Source organism: Chiloscyllium plagiosum, chromosome 5 (genome assembly GCF_004010195.1).
Source record: "Chiloscyllium plagiosum isolate BGI_BamShark_2017 chromosome 5, ASM401019v2, whole genome shotgun sequence".
Lineage (NCBI taxonomy): Eukaryota > Metazoa > Chordata > Chondrichthyes > Orectolobiformes > Hemiscylliidae > Chiloscyllium > Chiloscyllium plagiosum.
The window spans coordinates 26,738,341-26,752,037 of record NC_057714.1 but is presented as its reverse complement, the minus strand read 5'-3'; the positions used below and the strand labels follow the sequence as shown (position 1 = coordinate 26,752,037).

Genomic DNA, 13,697 nt, shown 5'->3' with positions numbered 1-13,697 from the left:
AAGTCTTTCATTTAACTGTAACTGCATTTCATTGACAGCAGAGCTGCTCGCTGCTGCTATACTAAAGGTTTTTCAAGTGTTTATTTTTAGCTGAAATGGAGGATTAGGCAAAGGTGAGGACTGCAGACGCGAGAAATCAGAGTCTAGATTGGAGTGATGCTGGAAAAGCACAGCAGGTCAGGCAGCATCTGAGGAGCAAGAAAATCGATGTTTCAGGCAAAAGCCCTTCATCAGGAATGAAGATGAAGGGTTTTTGCCTGATACATTGATTTTCCTGCTCCTCGGATGCTGACTCACCTGCTGTGCTTTTCCAGCACCACTCTAATCTAGACTCTGAAATGGAGGATTGCCACCTTCTCACAGCTAAAATGGTGGATTCCAACTTTCATGGATAAAATGGAGGTTACCCACCCTTTGCAGGTGAAATGAAAAATTCTCGCCTTTTCCCCAATTTCATTGTTCAATTTCCCAGTTTGAGTCTTTATTAATTGATTTCCACTTTAATCACAGTTTTACCAAATGATTTCTGTTCCTTGTAGTTTAAAAAAATAGTTTCTACCTTTATTGTAGTTCTTTATGAAGAATTGTCCACCTTTTCTGTGGCTTGAATGAAGTTTTGAAAACTTTCTGTCCCAGTTGGATTAGAGTTGCGTTGATTTTTAATCTCCCCAATGTTGATTATTGCCTTTTTGGTGTCTCTGGATTGGCAGCCTTGGATTAATACTTCTCTTGTAGTCTTTTACTTCCAATTCTGAGGCTGTTCCTTGCTATTGGTGGCGATACTTGATCTGTGCTACAAATAATGCTTTTACAGTCTGGATTACTGGCCATTTTCAATAATCTCCTGGCTCACCAGTGATTTTAAACTTCCCTCAGAGCCTCCAATGTCTGTTTGTTCACTGATGTATCCAACTTGGAACTGCTCTCACAGACACTGTCTCACAATGTAGCCTGCATCTGCTTTGGAGTTGCTCTATCTCCTTTTCCAGGGAGTTGTTAACCCTCCCGTTTTAGTGCATCCCTTACCAGGTCTGAAATGGTCTTACAACTCATCAGAGTATTCTTCATTGTTGGGAGTTGCTGCCACCATCCTCAGAATGTAGCAAACCACAGGGCCTTCTTAGTCTAGTGCAGTAAAGGAAAATCATTTCCTGGTCTCACTCAAAAAGTCTTTTGTAGTTAACAAGGTATAGTTTATTGCACGTTAATGGCTAGTTACAGGTTACATTGATATGATAGACATTGTTGCAGAGACTGAGGAGAACCAGATGTTGGGTTTCACTTCTTTGAAATCCTCAGCTGTTCACCCACAAATCCATATAACCTCATCATAGTTCACGGTGCTTATGGCACTCTTCAGTATTAACCCTTTTGGATACATATGCTACATCTACTACAAGAAGAAAAAGACATATGCTTTGAAGATCAAGCATAGCTATACTTCCTCTTTTGTCAAGTTACCAGATTGCATTCGCTGGTTAGGTTCTTGCTTGAAGAACAGCTATAACCACTTAAGCAGCAAGAGAGGGCATTCTTTCGATTATTAGTTAACGATGATCACAGAATTAATTAATTGTTTGATATAACATGTTCAAATAGAAGAATGGGTATTATTTAAATGAATAATAAATTTGTCTGTAAATATCGACAAAAGGTAATTTTTATATTGTATACTCATTATCAGAGTGATATAGTTTGTGCTGAGGAATTTTGTTCCAATTAAAACATTATGTTGCAAGTCACTTGCTTTTGAAGTTTTTCAGACATTTAATTGGTGAATAAGCCACCAATTTAGATCTTCTTAAAAGTCAATGTAAGCCTGGTTTCTTACAGCTGTAAGGCTTGGTCTGTACACAGTTAATTAAAGCAGAAGAATGTTTCAAATGCGTAAAATCTCATTGGACACAGAAGAAATTTACTATTAGAATACGCACAACATAAAGCTCCCTTCACCAAGTCATTCTCATAAACTGGATTTTGTGATATGCTCTATTTGTGCTATTTGACAGTTCTTTTTTTTGTAAAAGTTATCCTTCCGTCCATTCATGCGTAATGCTACATTGTGTGTGTGTGGAAAATTAGGCGCTGCACATCAATGAAATGTGCTTACACATAGAAACTGCTTTTGGAGAGGTTAATGTAAGTGGCAGGGAGGGATAATGAGTGCTACAGAGGCACAATTATTACAGTCAATGGTGAGGGAATGACATGGAATAGGGTATCAAAGTGTTTAAAAACTGTGGAATGCAACATTGGTGTAAAAGCTGGACCCTGGTTGGCTCTGATTCAGATCTTCAATGTACAGTGCAAAAAGGAATCCAAATTTTGTCAGTAACAAAATAACTTTCCATTGGCCATTAAAGTGATCTTGAAAAAAAGAAAATGTGCCCATATGAACCTCATGATAGTTAGATTTGGACTAAAGTTCATATTTTTCCTATGATTATCCCTATCTGAAAAGTCCTGACCCCTCCAATCATTGTTATTTGTCACAATGTATCATGTCCAGTGAATTAGCTGAGAGGAAAATAAAGTGGCCCATTATCAACAGGTATCGAGATCACCTCAAGCCTACAGGAAAATATTAGTAAAACGAGGACAATCTTTAGGTCCAATCAGCTCAAATAGGAAACTTACTAATGATTCTCATGTGAACTAATCTTAGCAATTATGAAACATGACATTAATCTTGGTCAAACCTGAGTCTGCAAGGCACCATGTACATAGAGTCATTACATAACATTTAAACAAAAGGACAAAGCATATTTTAAAAAATTCATTTGTTGGATGTGGGCATCGCTGGCTGGCCAGTATTCATTGCCCATCCCTGATGTCCTTGAGAAGGCACCTTCTTAAACTCTGCACTCCATGTACTGTAGGTAGACCCACAATGTCATTAGGGAGGGAATTCCAGGATTTTGACCCAGAGGCAGTGAAGAAATGGCGATATACTTCCAAGTCAGGATGGTGTGTGGCTTGGAGGGGCACTTGCCTTTATCCTTCTAGATGGAAGTGATCGTGGATTTGGAAGGTGCTGTCTGAGCATCTTTGGTGAATTTCTGCTGGGCATTCTGGGCACAGTACACATTGCTGTTCATTATGGAGAGAGTGGATGCTTGTGGATATGGGACCAATCAAGTGTCCTGGATGATGTCAAGCTTCTCAAATGTTTTTGGAGCTGCATCCATCAAGGCAAGTGGGGATTGTTCAATCACACTCCTGACTTGTGCCTTGTAGATAATAGACAGGCTATGGCAAGTCAAGTGGTGAGTTACTCACCACAGTATTCTTAGCCTCTGACCTGTTCTTGTAGCCACTGTGTTTATATGGCAAGTCCAGTGAGTTTCAGGTCAATGATGGGTTGATGATAGTGAGGGATTCAGTAAGTTTAAGACCATTGAATATCAAGGGCCTGTGCTTAGATTGTCTCTTATTGGAGATGGTCATAATCTGGCATTAGTGTGGTGAGAATATTCCTTGCCATTTGTCAGCCTAAGCCTGGATATTGTCCATATCTTGTTGTATTTGAAAAATGGACTGCTTCAGTACCTGAAGAGTTGCGAATGGTATTGAACATTATGTAATCATCAGTGAACATCCCCACTTCTGACCTTATGATGGAGAGAAGGACATTGATGAAGCAGCCATGGATAGTTGGGGGAGACAGTGAGTTGTTTAATGTTCGCCACCACTCACAACTAGATTTGATCTGATGGTTGTAGTATCGTTTAGCTTTGACTATCACTTGCTGCTTATGCTGTTTGGCATGCAAGTGGCCCTGTTTGGTAGCTTCACCACATAATCCTCAGTCAGGTTTGCTGGTATTTGCCATTGTGACTACCTCACATGAGCAGGCTTGTTGGCTTGGTCAGGGTTCACCCCTAACACTGTCAACATTTAATAAAAACAAGCCAAACTGTATGTAACTGAGAGTTGTCATGAGCTGATCAGCACGGAGAGGCTTCACCCTTAATGTGTAAGCCTTTGTGCAAAGAGATGGCATGGCTTTAATGGAGCCAAGTAACTGAAGAAGGGTGTCCTCATCAGAACTTGGAGGAAAAGGCTTGATGTGCAAATATCTTCCTGGTCTATATAGCCGGGTTTGTGAAACACACTTTTTCTAGTTTTTGGTTAACAAGATCGCACCTGAGAGCATACTTCCAAAGGCTGAGTCGGTAATGAATAATCATGACCTGCAAATAAATGCAAAATGCTTTCTTAACTATGAAGTTGATCCACCTTAAAGATTCTGAGAACTTAGTGGCGAAATGTCAACCCACCATCAGGAAAGTGGAATGCAGTGGGCTGGCCATCTCTTTTAGTTAATGTGACATGGATGGGGGTGCTAGGGTAAAATGCTTCCCACAATGTCACAATGCTGAAGAGTCCAAAGATCTTGGGTGGATATATGTTTGAAGGTTGCAGAGGCTATTTGGTTGGATAATACTCTGGCAGTTTTAAGATGGACGTACAATGGAATCTTGGGGAGTGGGAGGCACTCTGCCTGCTACCCTATTCCTTTTACCAGGAGCAGGATATCATTTGGGGGGACCTACCTGCCAGTAGGTAAATTATGGCACTTAACTCATCATTTAATGTCACTGAAGGGCCTCAGAGGAGTGAAGAGCATGGCTGATCTGACTGTGGCCTTGACTTCCACTTTAGTGCCTGTCCCCACAATCTTTGTCAATCAAAAATCTATCAAAATCAGTCTTAAACACATTCAATGACCCAACTTCCATTGCTCTTTGTGGAAGAGAGTTCCAAAGAATAATGACACTCTGAAACAAGAGATGCTTCTCATCTCGTCTTAAGTGGGTGACCCCTTATTTTTAATCTGTGCCTCTTAGTTCCAGATTCTTCCACGTGTGAAAATATTGTTTCAGTATTTACCCTGTCAAGTACCCTCAGAATTTGATATGCTTCAATCAGATCACCTCATTCTTCTAGACTCCTATGCATATTACGCCAACCTACTCTACTTTTCCTCACAGAACAACCCTTTCATCCCAGCAATCAGTCTGAACCCCTCGCAAAGCAAATGTATCCTTCCTTAAGGAGACCAAATTTCACACAGTGCTCCTGATGTATGTCTTACCGATGCCCTCTATAGCTGTAGTAAGACTTCCTTACTTTTGTATTCCATCCCACTTGCCATAAATGTTGACATTCCATTCACCTTTCTAAATTTTGGCTGTTAATATTTGTTCTATGATTCATGAATGAATCTTTTTGGCTTTTCTATACTTTCTGTCAAAGTGCAAAAGCTCCCATTTTCCAAGATTATACTTTATTTGCCAATTTTATTTCCCACTCACTTAACTCTTCGACATCCCTTTGCAGATACTTTGGGTGGAATCTTATAAGAGAAGGAATGATATGGGCTTTGAGAAATGCAGCAGAATTGTGTGAGAGACCCAGCAAAGCTTATTTCAATGTCAGGAACATTGCACCGTATCTTTTAAGCAAGTCCCAGGCATCAAAGAGAGATTCTCACTAGGGAGAAGTGAATTGCTCGTTAGGGGGATTGTTGTTCGTTAATGGCCATAATAAGTGAACTTCTGGTCTTATTATCATTCAGCTTCCTATCTTTCCACTTGTCGTATGCAAACTAGAATTTTCAACATGGAAATAGGACCAGATACCTCATGAGTTCAGCACACCATTGACTTTGAATAACTTCAATGTTCCTCACCAGGCAACAGCATCTCAGGGCATGATCCTACCTATGCCATTGCTTGGTTTTTATCATGCTCATTCACTTTGTGTCTTTACATCAATGCTCACAGCATCTCTACTTTTGCATGTCTTGCTTTTTTCGCATTTTTTCACTTTCAGAATTTAAAGACTCTCAGTACTTCTGTGTTGCTTTGTCATTTAGTGCAGATACAAAGTGTAATAGTTCTCAACATCGATCTGTCAAAGGGATGAACATGTTGCTGCAAATTTCACACCTATAGCATGTAACAGCAGTGCAGGCTACACACATACTGCATATCCTTCATCTAAAAGTCATATCTCAACGTCTAAGGGGAGTAGCTCTCAGTCAAGTCAAGGGGGACTATCAACAGTTATGAGATCCCAATATAGTAAGACGGAGTAAACAATTGATCAGTTAGCTGCTTGAGACAGTCAGGGTTATGGGATCTTATCACCACAGTCCGAGGAATGGATCACAGTCCGTCCTGCAGATGTAGTGTAGCCAATCCATGGATTAATGTTATGTCAGTAAGGGAGCTGTGCAGAGATCAGTCACAGGCATGGCCACTCATCAGTCAGCCTGATTTTCATATTGGTCATGGGGGTGGATCACAGTTGGTCCTGGTGTTTGGCTCAAAAAAAAAGTCAAGGGAATATTAAGGGGCCACTTCTGTGGTAGAGATGCTGGAGAAGTCAGTTGTTGAGACTGGAGGAAGCACACTGCAATGTCGAGGGGACGATAATTGTCAAGTGGTGCAACGCAACATGTAAAGGTGGGAAATTATCATGCACAGGAGGACATGGTTACTGGCGGGAGGGTTGGGAGGACAGCAAGAGTCACCATCCTGCAAACTAGAATTTTCAACGGAGTGGGTACCTTGTGAGTTCAGCACACCATTGGGGACATTGCAGGACAGCGATTGGTGCAGCTAAGCCACAGGCTAATTCTGGGACATGAAAATGTAAATTGTAAAGTTATATGGGAACACATGGAAGTTCAGCACTAATGGAGGCCAACAGAAAATACAAGAAAAAAAACATTTGGCAAGGGGATCTTTGATTACGAGCTGCGCCTGTGGGTCACCCTGCCAAGTATGACTCGTGCTGCCTCCATCCTTACGTAAACCATGAATGCACAATGGAAATGGAAAATGGCTGTGACTGCAACTAGAATGGGTGGTGTAATTATTTGTCTGTCTGAACATGTGGATTGTACTTGTGAATGGTGTGAGTTCTATAAGAGGCAATTACATTAATCAGGGACTTACACAGTGGATAATCTACAAGCATAGCATTCTGCATGTGAAATGTCACAATGTCCAAATGTGTGGGATACATATCTTGCTCAAAAACACCTTTTACCACATCATTGAAAGTTATAAATTGAAGAAAGTCATGTCTGTAAAGTGGAAAATGTCATAAGCCATGTTAAAAGTATCACTCATGAACCATTGTTCACAAAGACATTCCAATATCTTAAAAGATACAAAAAGACAAGGAGCTAGAATGAGGGAAACTGGTTAAAAAGTTCTCATAATTGTTTTTAAAAAGAATAGCCTTTCTATACCTCTTTCAATAAAACAAATTATCAAACTATCTAAAACAGAATCTTTGAGTTCTTGATATCTCAAACCTTGTGCAAGTGAACATTGAGCCATTGACAAAAGGAATCACAGGGAAAAAAAGTATCTTATTATAAGAATTATCAATCAGTCATCACTTCTGTACAGCTATGTAAACAAAATTAATCCTCTCAGAAGTTAAGGCTAAGGATGCATAATAAGGCTTGGCTGAGACCATGAAGGGGAATAAAAAGAAACCACGAAGATTGGTGGGAATATAGGATGGTTCTGAAGCCTCCCAAATCCAGCTAAAAGTTCATGACTTCTCTGAGGGGCTATGAGCCAGGAGTTTCCAGAGCCTGGTCAAAACCATGTCAATTGCAGTGAGGTATGGGATGCCTAATCCTCAGGAGTTTTGCAGATCAGGACTACTCGCTCCCTTAACCCACAAAAGGGAAAATTAGGAATACCAGAAATAAGGGCAGAAATCCAAAACGTCAGTCCCACTTAGCATTATTAAATGTTTCCTCATTCCCGCTACATGCGTCCCCAAGGCCCATGCATAGTAGTGACTTCCAGAATGCCTCAATGAACACTCTGATCACCTTGCATGGAACCTTGGAGCAGCTGTGCATGCTTATCCCACATCTTAGGGGAAACATCGATTCTGATTCTGTGAAAATCCAATCCACTGAGTACAGAATCAGGGAGTTATGCTGAACCTTCATAATATTTAGGTTAGATCGCAGTGAGGAGTATTGTATTCAGTTCTGGTCACTAAACTTTAAAATTGATATGAAGATTCTTGAGGTGATTCTAAGGATACTGGAATTCAGTTATTTGTAGAGTCCCTACAGTGTGGAATCAGGCCATTCAGTCCACATGGATCCACTGAAGAGCATACTTCCCAGACCCACCCCATTCTTGGGACCCTTCATTTTTCATGGCTAATCCACCTACCCTGCACATGATGGGCAATTTACCATGGCCAATCCACCTAACCAGCTCATCTTTGGACTGTGGGAGGAAACTGGAGCACCTGGAGGAAAGCCACACAGACATTGGGAGAATGTCCAAAATCCCAACAGACAATCACCCGAGGTTGGAATTGAACCCAGGCCCCGGCACTGTGAGGCAGCAGTGCGAACCACTGAGCCACTGTGCTGCCCCAGGTGATGAGGTTTGAGCTAAATGATTCGGTTAGAAAAGCTATCGTTATTGTCCTTGGAACAAAGGCCATTCTGAAGAAGGGTCACTGAACCCGAAATGTTAACTTTGATTTCTCTGCACAGATGCTGCCAGACCTGTTGAGCTTTTTGAGCAATTTCAGCTTTTGTTTGCAATTGTGAGGAGATTTGGTTGATGTACACAAGCTCACATTAGGATTGGCTAAGGTGTGTGGAAGAAAGCTTTTAAAAAGGTCATTAATTGAAATATTTCCATTATCTGGAAAAAAAATTCTGCTTACTACAGGACAACAAATGTGCCAATTATCCTAAACCATTTAAGATTTCAGTAGCAGCCCAAACCAATACATTGTGCTATTGATACTTTTAAAAAGTCTGGATGATGAATCTTTATGGGCTGGTAACAAATGGAGAGCAATGAATGCTTGACATTGTTAGAAAGGTTTCATACATCCTACTGTTGCAGCAAGGTTCATTGTTTCCTCATGTCATATGATGGGTGAATCGGCATAGAAGTGCCACAGCTCAGCATAAAGCCATGAAAAGTCATGTGATTGGTTGAAATGCCATGTCTTGGCATGGGGTGGTATGAGGCTCATGAGGAGGGTTATACGGCTAGGGAGCATAGCCTGTTAAGGGAGACTTTGAGGAGAATGTTTTGAATCTATAACTTGTAAGTTACCTCAAGCAGATTATTTTTCATGACAACTCTGAGGTGCCAGGGGCAACAATACTTTGAGGAGCAAACACAACTCTTGAGAATTGCAGAGGAGTAGGCCAGGCCTTTTTCTGCAACGGAGCTGGGCCATTTGGGGGTACGATGTGCAGGGACACAACTTAAGCAGCCCTATTCCATCAGAAAAATATCTGAAAATTAATATGTCCAGAAATGGGGTCAACAATTGTTGGATTGGGATCCACCTGCCATTTCTAATGGGCTCCCAGGCTTTCCGATGGGGGACATAAGGAGATATTGCAAAGAAAAAATACCTTCTAAGGAAGTAAATCAATTCCAAGGGAAGCACATACTATCCATGATGAATTAAGTAATTTAAAGATAGCACCAAACTGAAAGAAAAAGCATACAATTCTTTCACAAATAGTGGCGGACAGGTGAGCTAAGTATAAGTAACATTAAAGAATGATTAATAGATTAAGAAGGAAGGGAAAATTATAGCATGAGCAAAAGCTAGCTAGAAATATATAAACAAACAATATGGTTCTACAGGTATTTAAAAAAGAAATGAGTGATTCAAGTGAATGTTGTTTCTGTAGTGAGTTGGGGAAATTAATAATAGAACATAGGGAAGTGGTAGGTGACAAGGACAGTTATTTTGTACAAGCCTTCACTGTAGTGGACACCAATAACATCTGAGATATGATCTGAAAGGGAGCAAGGAAGTTAAAAGGATCACAGCGACAAAGGAGACAATACTGAGAATATTATGAGAACTAAAATCTGACAAGTGCCCTGGCCTTGATGGGCACCATCTTGCTCAGAGTCAATGACTATCAAGGGTGGTGAAGTAGGGCATTGATGCCACAATCAGACCACCCATAATCATACTGAATGTAGCAAGCTAGAGGGGCCAAGTGGCCTACTCCTGCTCCTAATGTGTGTGCTTTCTCCCCACTCAGTGAAATCCAGGCTGAAGAGTTGGTTGAAAAAGACTTTGTAACTACAGAGTTCAGATTATGTAGTCTGTTCCAGCCTAAATGGTCCAGAGAGAAAATGTGCTTTGACTTAACTGGGATGGAAGGCTGATCTGGAAAGATTTTTTTTAATTCAAGCAGTAGGGAGGATACAATGAGATGAATTATGAAATTAGGTAGCAACTACAATGTGGCATTCTTAGGAGAGGAAAGACTACACCTGAAAAAAATGCCAATGATTTATTGTTCAGTGGAACAAGCTCTTACTCTGAGTTGAAGCAGGGGTTACCATGGAATTATTTAAAAATTTAGAGACAGTTTGTTTTAATTTATAGTCAGTGGGATATGAAGAAGTGGGGATGTAACAGATGATATATAAAAATTGATTTGTTTTCCAGTTTTCAACTGCTCTGTACTCTCTCACGGTTCTGTGATATTGTGAAGATTCCACTCCAATCAAAAAGAACTCTCAGCAACACACATTATAAAATGCAAAAACATACATATGTTTTCTGCTGGTAGTTTGAGACTTTATTGAAAATTATAGCCACATAGGTTGTAAACTTATCACTTGATCTGTCCAGCTATGAACTGACTGACCAATTCACACAAACGTATTTCAAATAAGAATTCCGCATGATGAAGATATTGCATACGTGAGGTATTTCCATTTGAACGGAGTGCATTACTTTATTGTTCTTTCTGTTTTCAATGTTTCAATTTGGGTTGTTATAAATGCTCAACAAACACAATCTAGTTAGAAAAGCATAAAGAGTTTCTATCCCATTCACAAGAACTTCAACTGGGTCAAGGCTGTATGAATTTAAAACTTTTCACCAGGCACGAATCGCTGCAGGCTTATTGCACTGGGGACAATTTCTTTTCAGGAAATAAAGCTTACTAGACATTTTAGTATGAAATGAAGTTAAAAGAACAGTAGGAGGATGACAATACATAGGTACAATGAATATATTTCACAATGCATCACTTTAATGTGGGCAATTACACTTTAGATCCGTAGTTTCTCAGTCAACTAACTATTTCCCAGTGAATAGGCCTTAGTATTTGTGTTAATTTTCTCTGTCTCTTGCTTCCTCAATAATTCCCACACACAACGTTGTTGGACCTCACCTTTAGCTCTCCAGAGGCCACTTTGGAAGCCATCTCAATGACACAGCCAACGGCCATGCGTGCAGCACTGGACGAGTGCATCTCATTCCAAATGGTGTCACTGTCCACCTGAGCAAACAGACAGCAAAGAGAAACAAATCTGTGAGGGAGGGCTGGCAGGATGACAGCCAATGTACAATAACATTAGTCTTCCTTCTTGGCCAGCTGAACGGACCTTCTGGACACGGATTGCTTATGCTTTTTTATACACAGCCATGTCCAATGGAAATACATTCCTGTCATGCCTCACTGCCACTCAGTGTTTAGACTTCATTACAAACAACATCACATGCATGGACCGGATCTAGCTTACTTTGCAAGACTGTTATACACAGGCCACAGTAGTGGTTTGATATGAGCCAGGGGTCTGTGGTATGTGCATGACTCTGTTAAACAAGTGCCAAAGAAATTGAAAAGAAAACCAAGTTAATGTTTATCACATTAGATACTAACAGAAAGCATACTCAGCAATTTTAGAAGCATTCTTTAAAAATGTTGTTTTACCTCCAATTCTTTGTGACATAAAACAGTATTATTTAAATGACGAAACAATACGTAATGAAATAGAATTATGTCTCATTAAAATTATCTGCCTACACATCAATGGTACAAATGACACTCTAGTACTTATATTCCTTATCCACTAATACAGATTTCTATGTATTACTGTAATAAATACTTTAATATTGTGCTAATAATTTCCTTTTCCATAGTATATAATTTTTATAAGTACCACCAATTGGAAATTAACTGATTATGACAAGCATTGAAATAGCTAAACTCTTACCGTATTACTGCTGCCTGTTAGAGATGGATATTCTGCAGTAAAAATTCTTCAGGTAGTTTACAGTCAATGGAAAAGATTACTAATAGTCTTGTATGTGTCTTTCTGATGCCAAAAACAATTTATGAAACAATTTAATTTCATTATTAGGAACCTTGAATTTACAGAGAAAGAGTAAAGAAAGAGAAAATATGCCTGCAAATCTGATGAATTTCAGAATTACTAGAATATGTTATGAAAAGGATGAACACTTTAGAGACACCTTTTCCTTAGAGTAGCTGATAAGATGTAAAAAGTATTAAATGCCTCAACAACTGGACATTCCAGGAATTCAGAATTAAAATTGGTCTTTGTTTCTTCAACTTTATGCCTGTTTCTAGATTAATCAGTGACTGAGAAATTATAAAGGAATGACTGAATGGTGCAATGCAAGTTTAAGGTGGAACATGCAGTAAAATGAAGTTAATATCTTGAACATATCAAAAGACTTGATGGGCTGAATGGTCAATCCTCCTATTTCTTCTGAGTTTATATCTAACAGTGCTTGAAAAAACCTGTGACATGAAATTGGTTGGAGCCACTTTCCAAGCTTCAGCTGCTTAAAACAATCATCAATCCTGTTTAAACCAGAAACAAGTCTGCCTTATTACGTTTATTTTATTTAGTTGGGGCTGGGTACGTCATACGTAGGCAACTAGTAAATTTTACAGTTTGAGCACAACTAGAAAATGTGAGGTGTGCAAAACTTAACCACTTAATCAACGTGTCTTATTTTAAAGTTGCAATTCTTGAATGCATACGCTGATTGAAAAAGACTTGTCAGGTTACTTTAAAAACACACACACATATAAATACTGTGACATAATTTTGTTTTCTATTGGTCTAGATTTGCAATTAAAAATACAAGGTTGGAGTCAATTGCAGTGGTTGGAGTCATACCTGGAAAATAGGGAGGTGCTATGTCAGGGTACATACTCAGATGTATTCCTGCCTCAGGGAAAATTTATAGGGTTGGCACTAGCAATGGCTTCCTGCTTCATGCAGGCAGGCAATTCAAACAATGATGACCCCACTTAGGGGACATTATGCTACATTGGCAGTAATGTTCCCATCGTTGGAGTGGGCCCTATCTTTTGTGGAGACTGACAGTTTCCTTATCATTACTTCTGCAGAGGGAATTCTTTAGTTCTTGACTTCCCTATGAACAGTTGGGAGTGTGTCCATGTTGAGATGCCCTCAAACCCACCTTATTACCTTATCGACAACCATTACTCTGCAGGTGGGACTGCCAGTCTGACAATATTCCAGCCTTCTGATTGCCTTGTCAGCTTCAATTGGATATACAGGAGAATAACTTTGTAATTGATTGCACAAAAGTCATGACTGATGTCCTGCCATGGCCATATCTATATTCCTGCCCCGGGAATTAGGCTGGCATCAGTATCAGAACCTAACATGCAAGTTGCCTTTCCAGTAACTGGATTTTCTTACTTGAATTGGATGGGAATGGGGGTGGACAATGGACACAAACAGCACATCACTACATCCTACTGTCCCACAGGCATGAGGATGAAGGCAAGAAACACAAAGTTGGTGATTAGATTTGTCTAAGTTAAGTCATTACCATGCTCCTCGAGAGCC

The 13,697-nt window shown here is 39.8% G+C and overlaps 1 protein-coding gene across 9 annotated transcripts in view; it reads right to left on the bottom strand.

Annotated features, from left to right (window-relative positions):
- The window catches only part of LOC122549771 (histone deacetylase 9-like), a 789,364-nt gene that overhangs the window by 150,569 nt on the left and 625,098 nt on the right, over positions 1–13,697 (bottom strand). For all 9 annotated transcript variants that reach the window (XM_043689769.1, XM_043689771.1, XM_043689766.1 and 6 more), the window contains one exon: positions 11,234–11,341. In XM_043689769.1, coding sequence (XP_043545704.1) covers positions 11,234–11,341 — 108 coding nt within the window. The remainder of the gene's footprint in view (positions 1–11,233; positions 11,342–13,697) is intronic.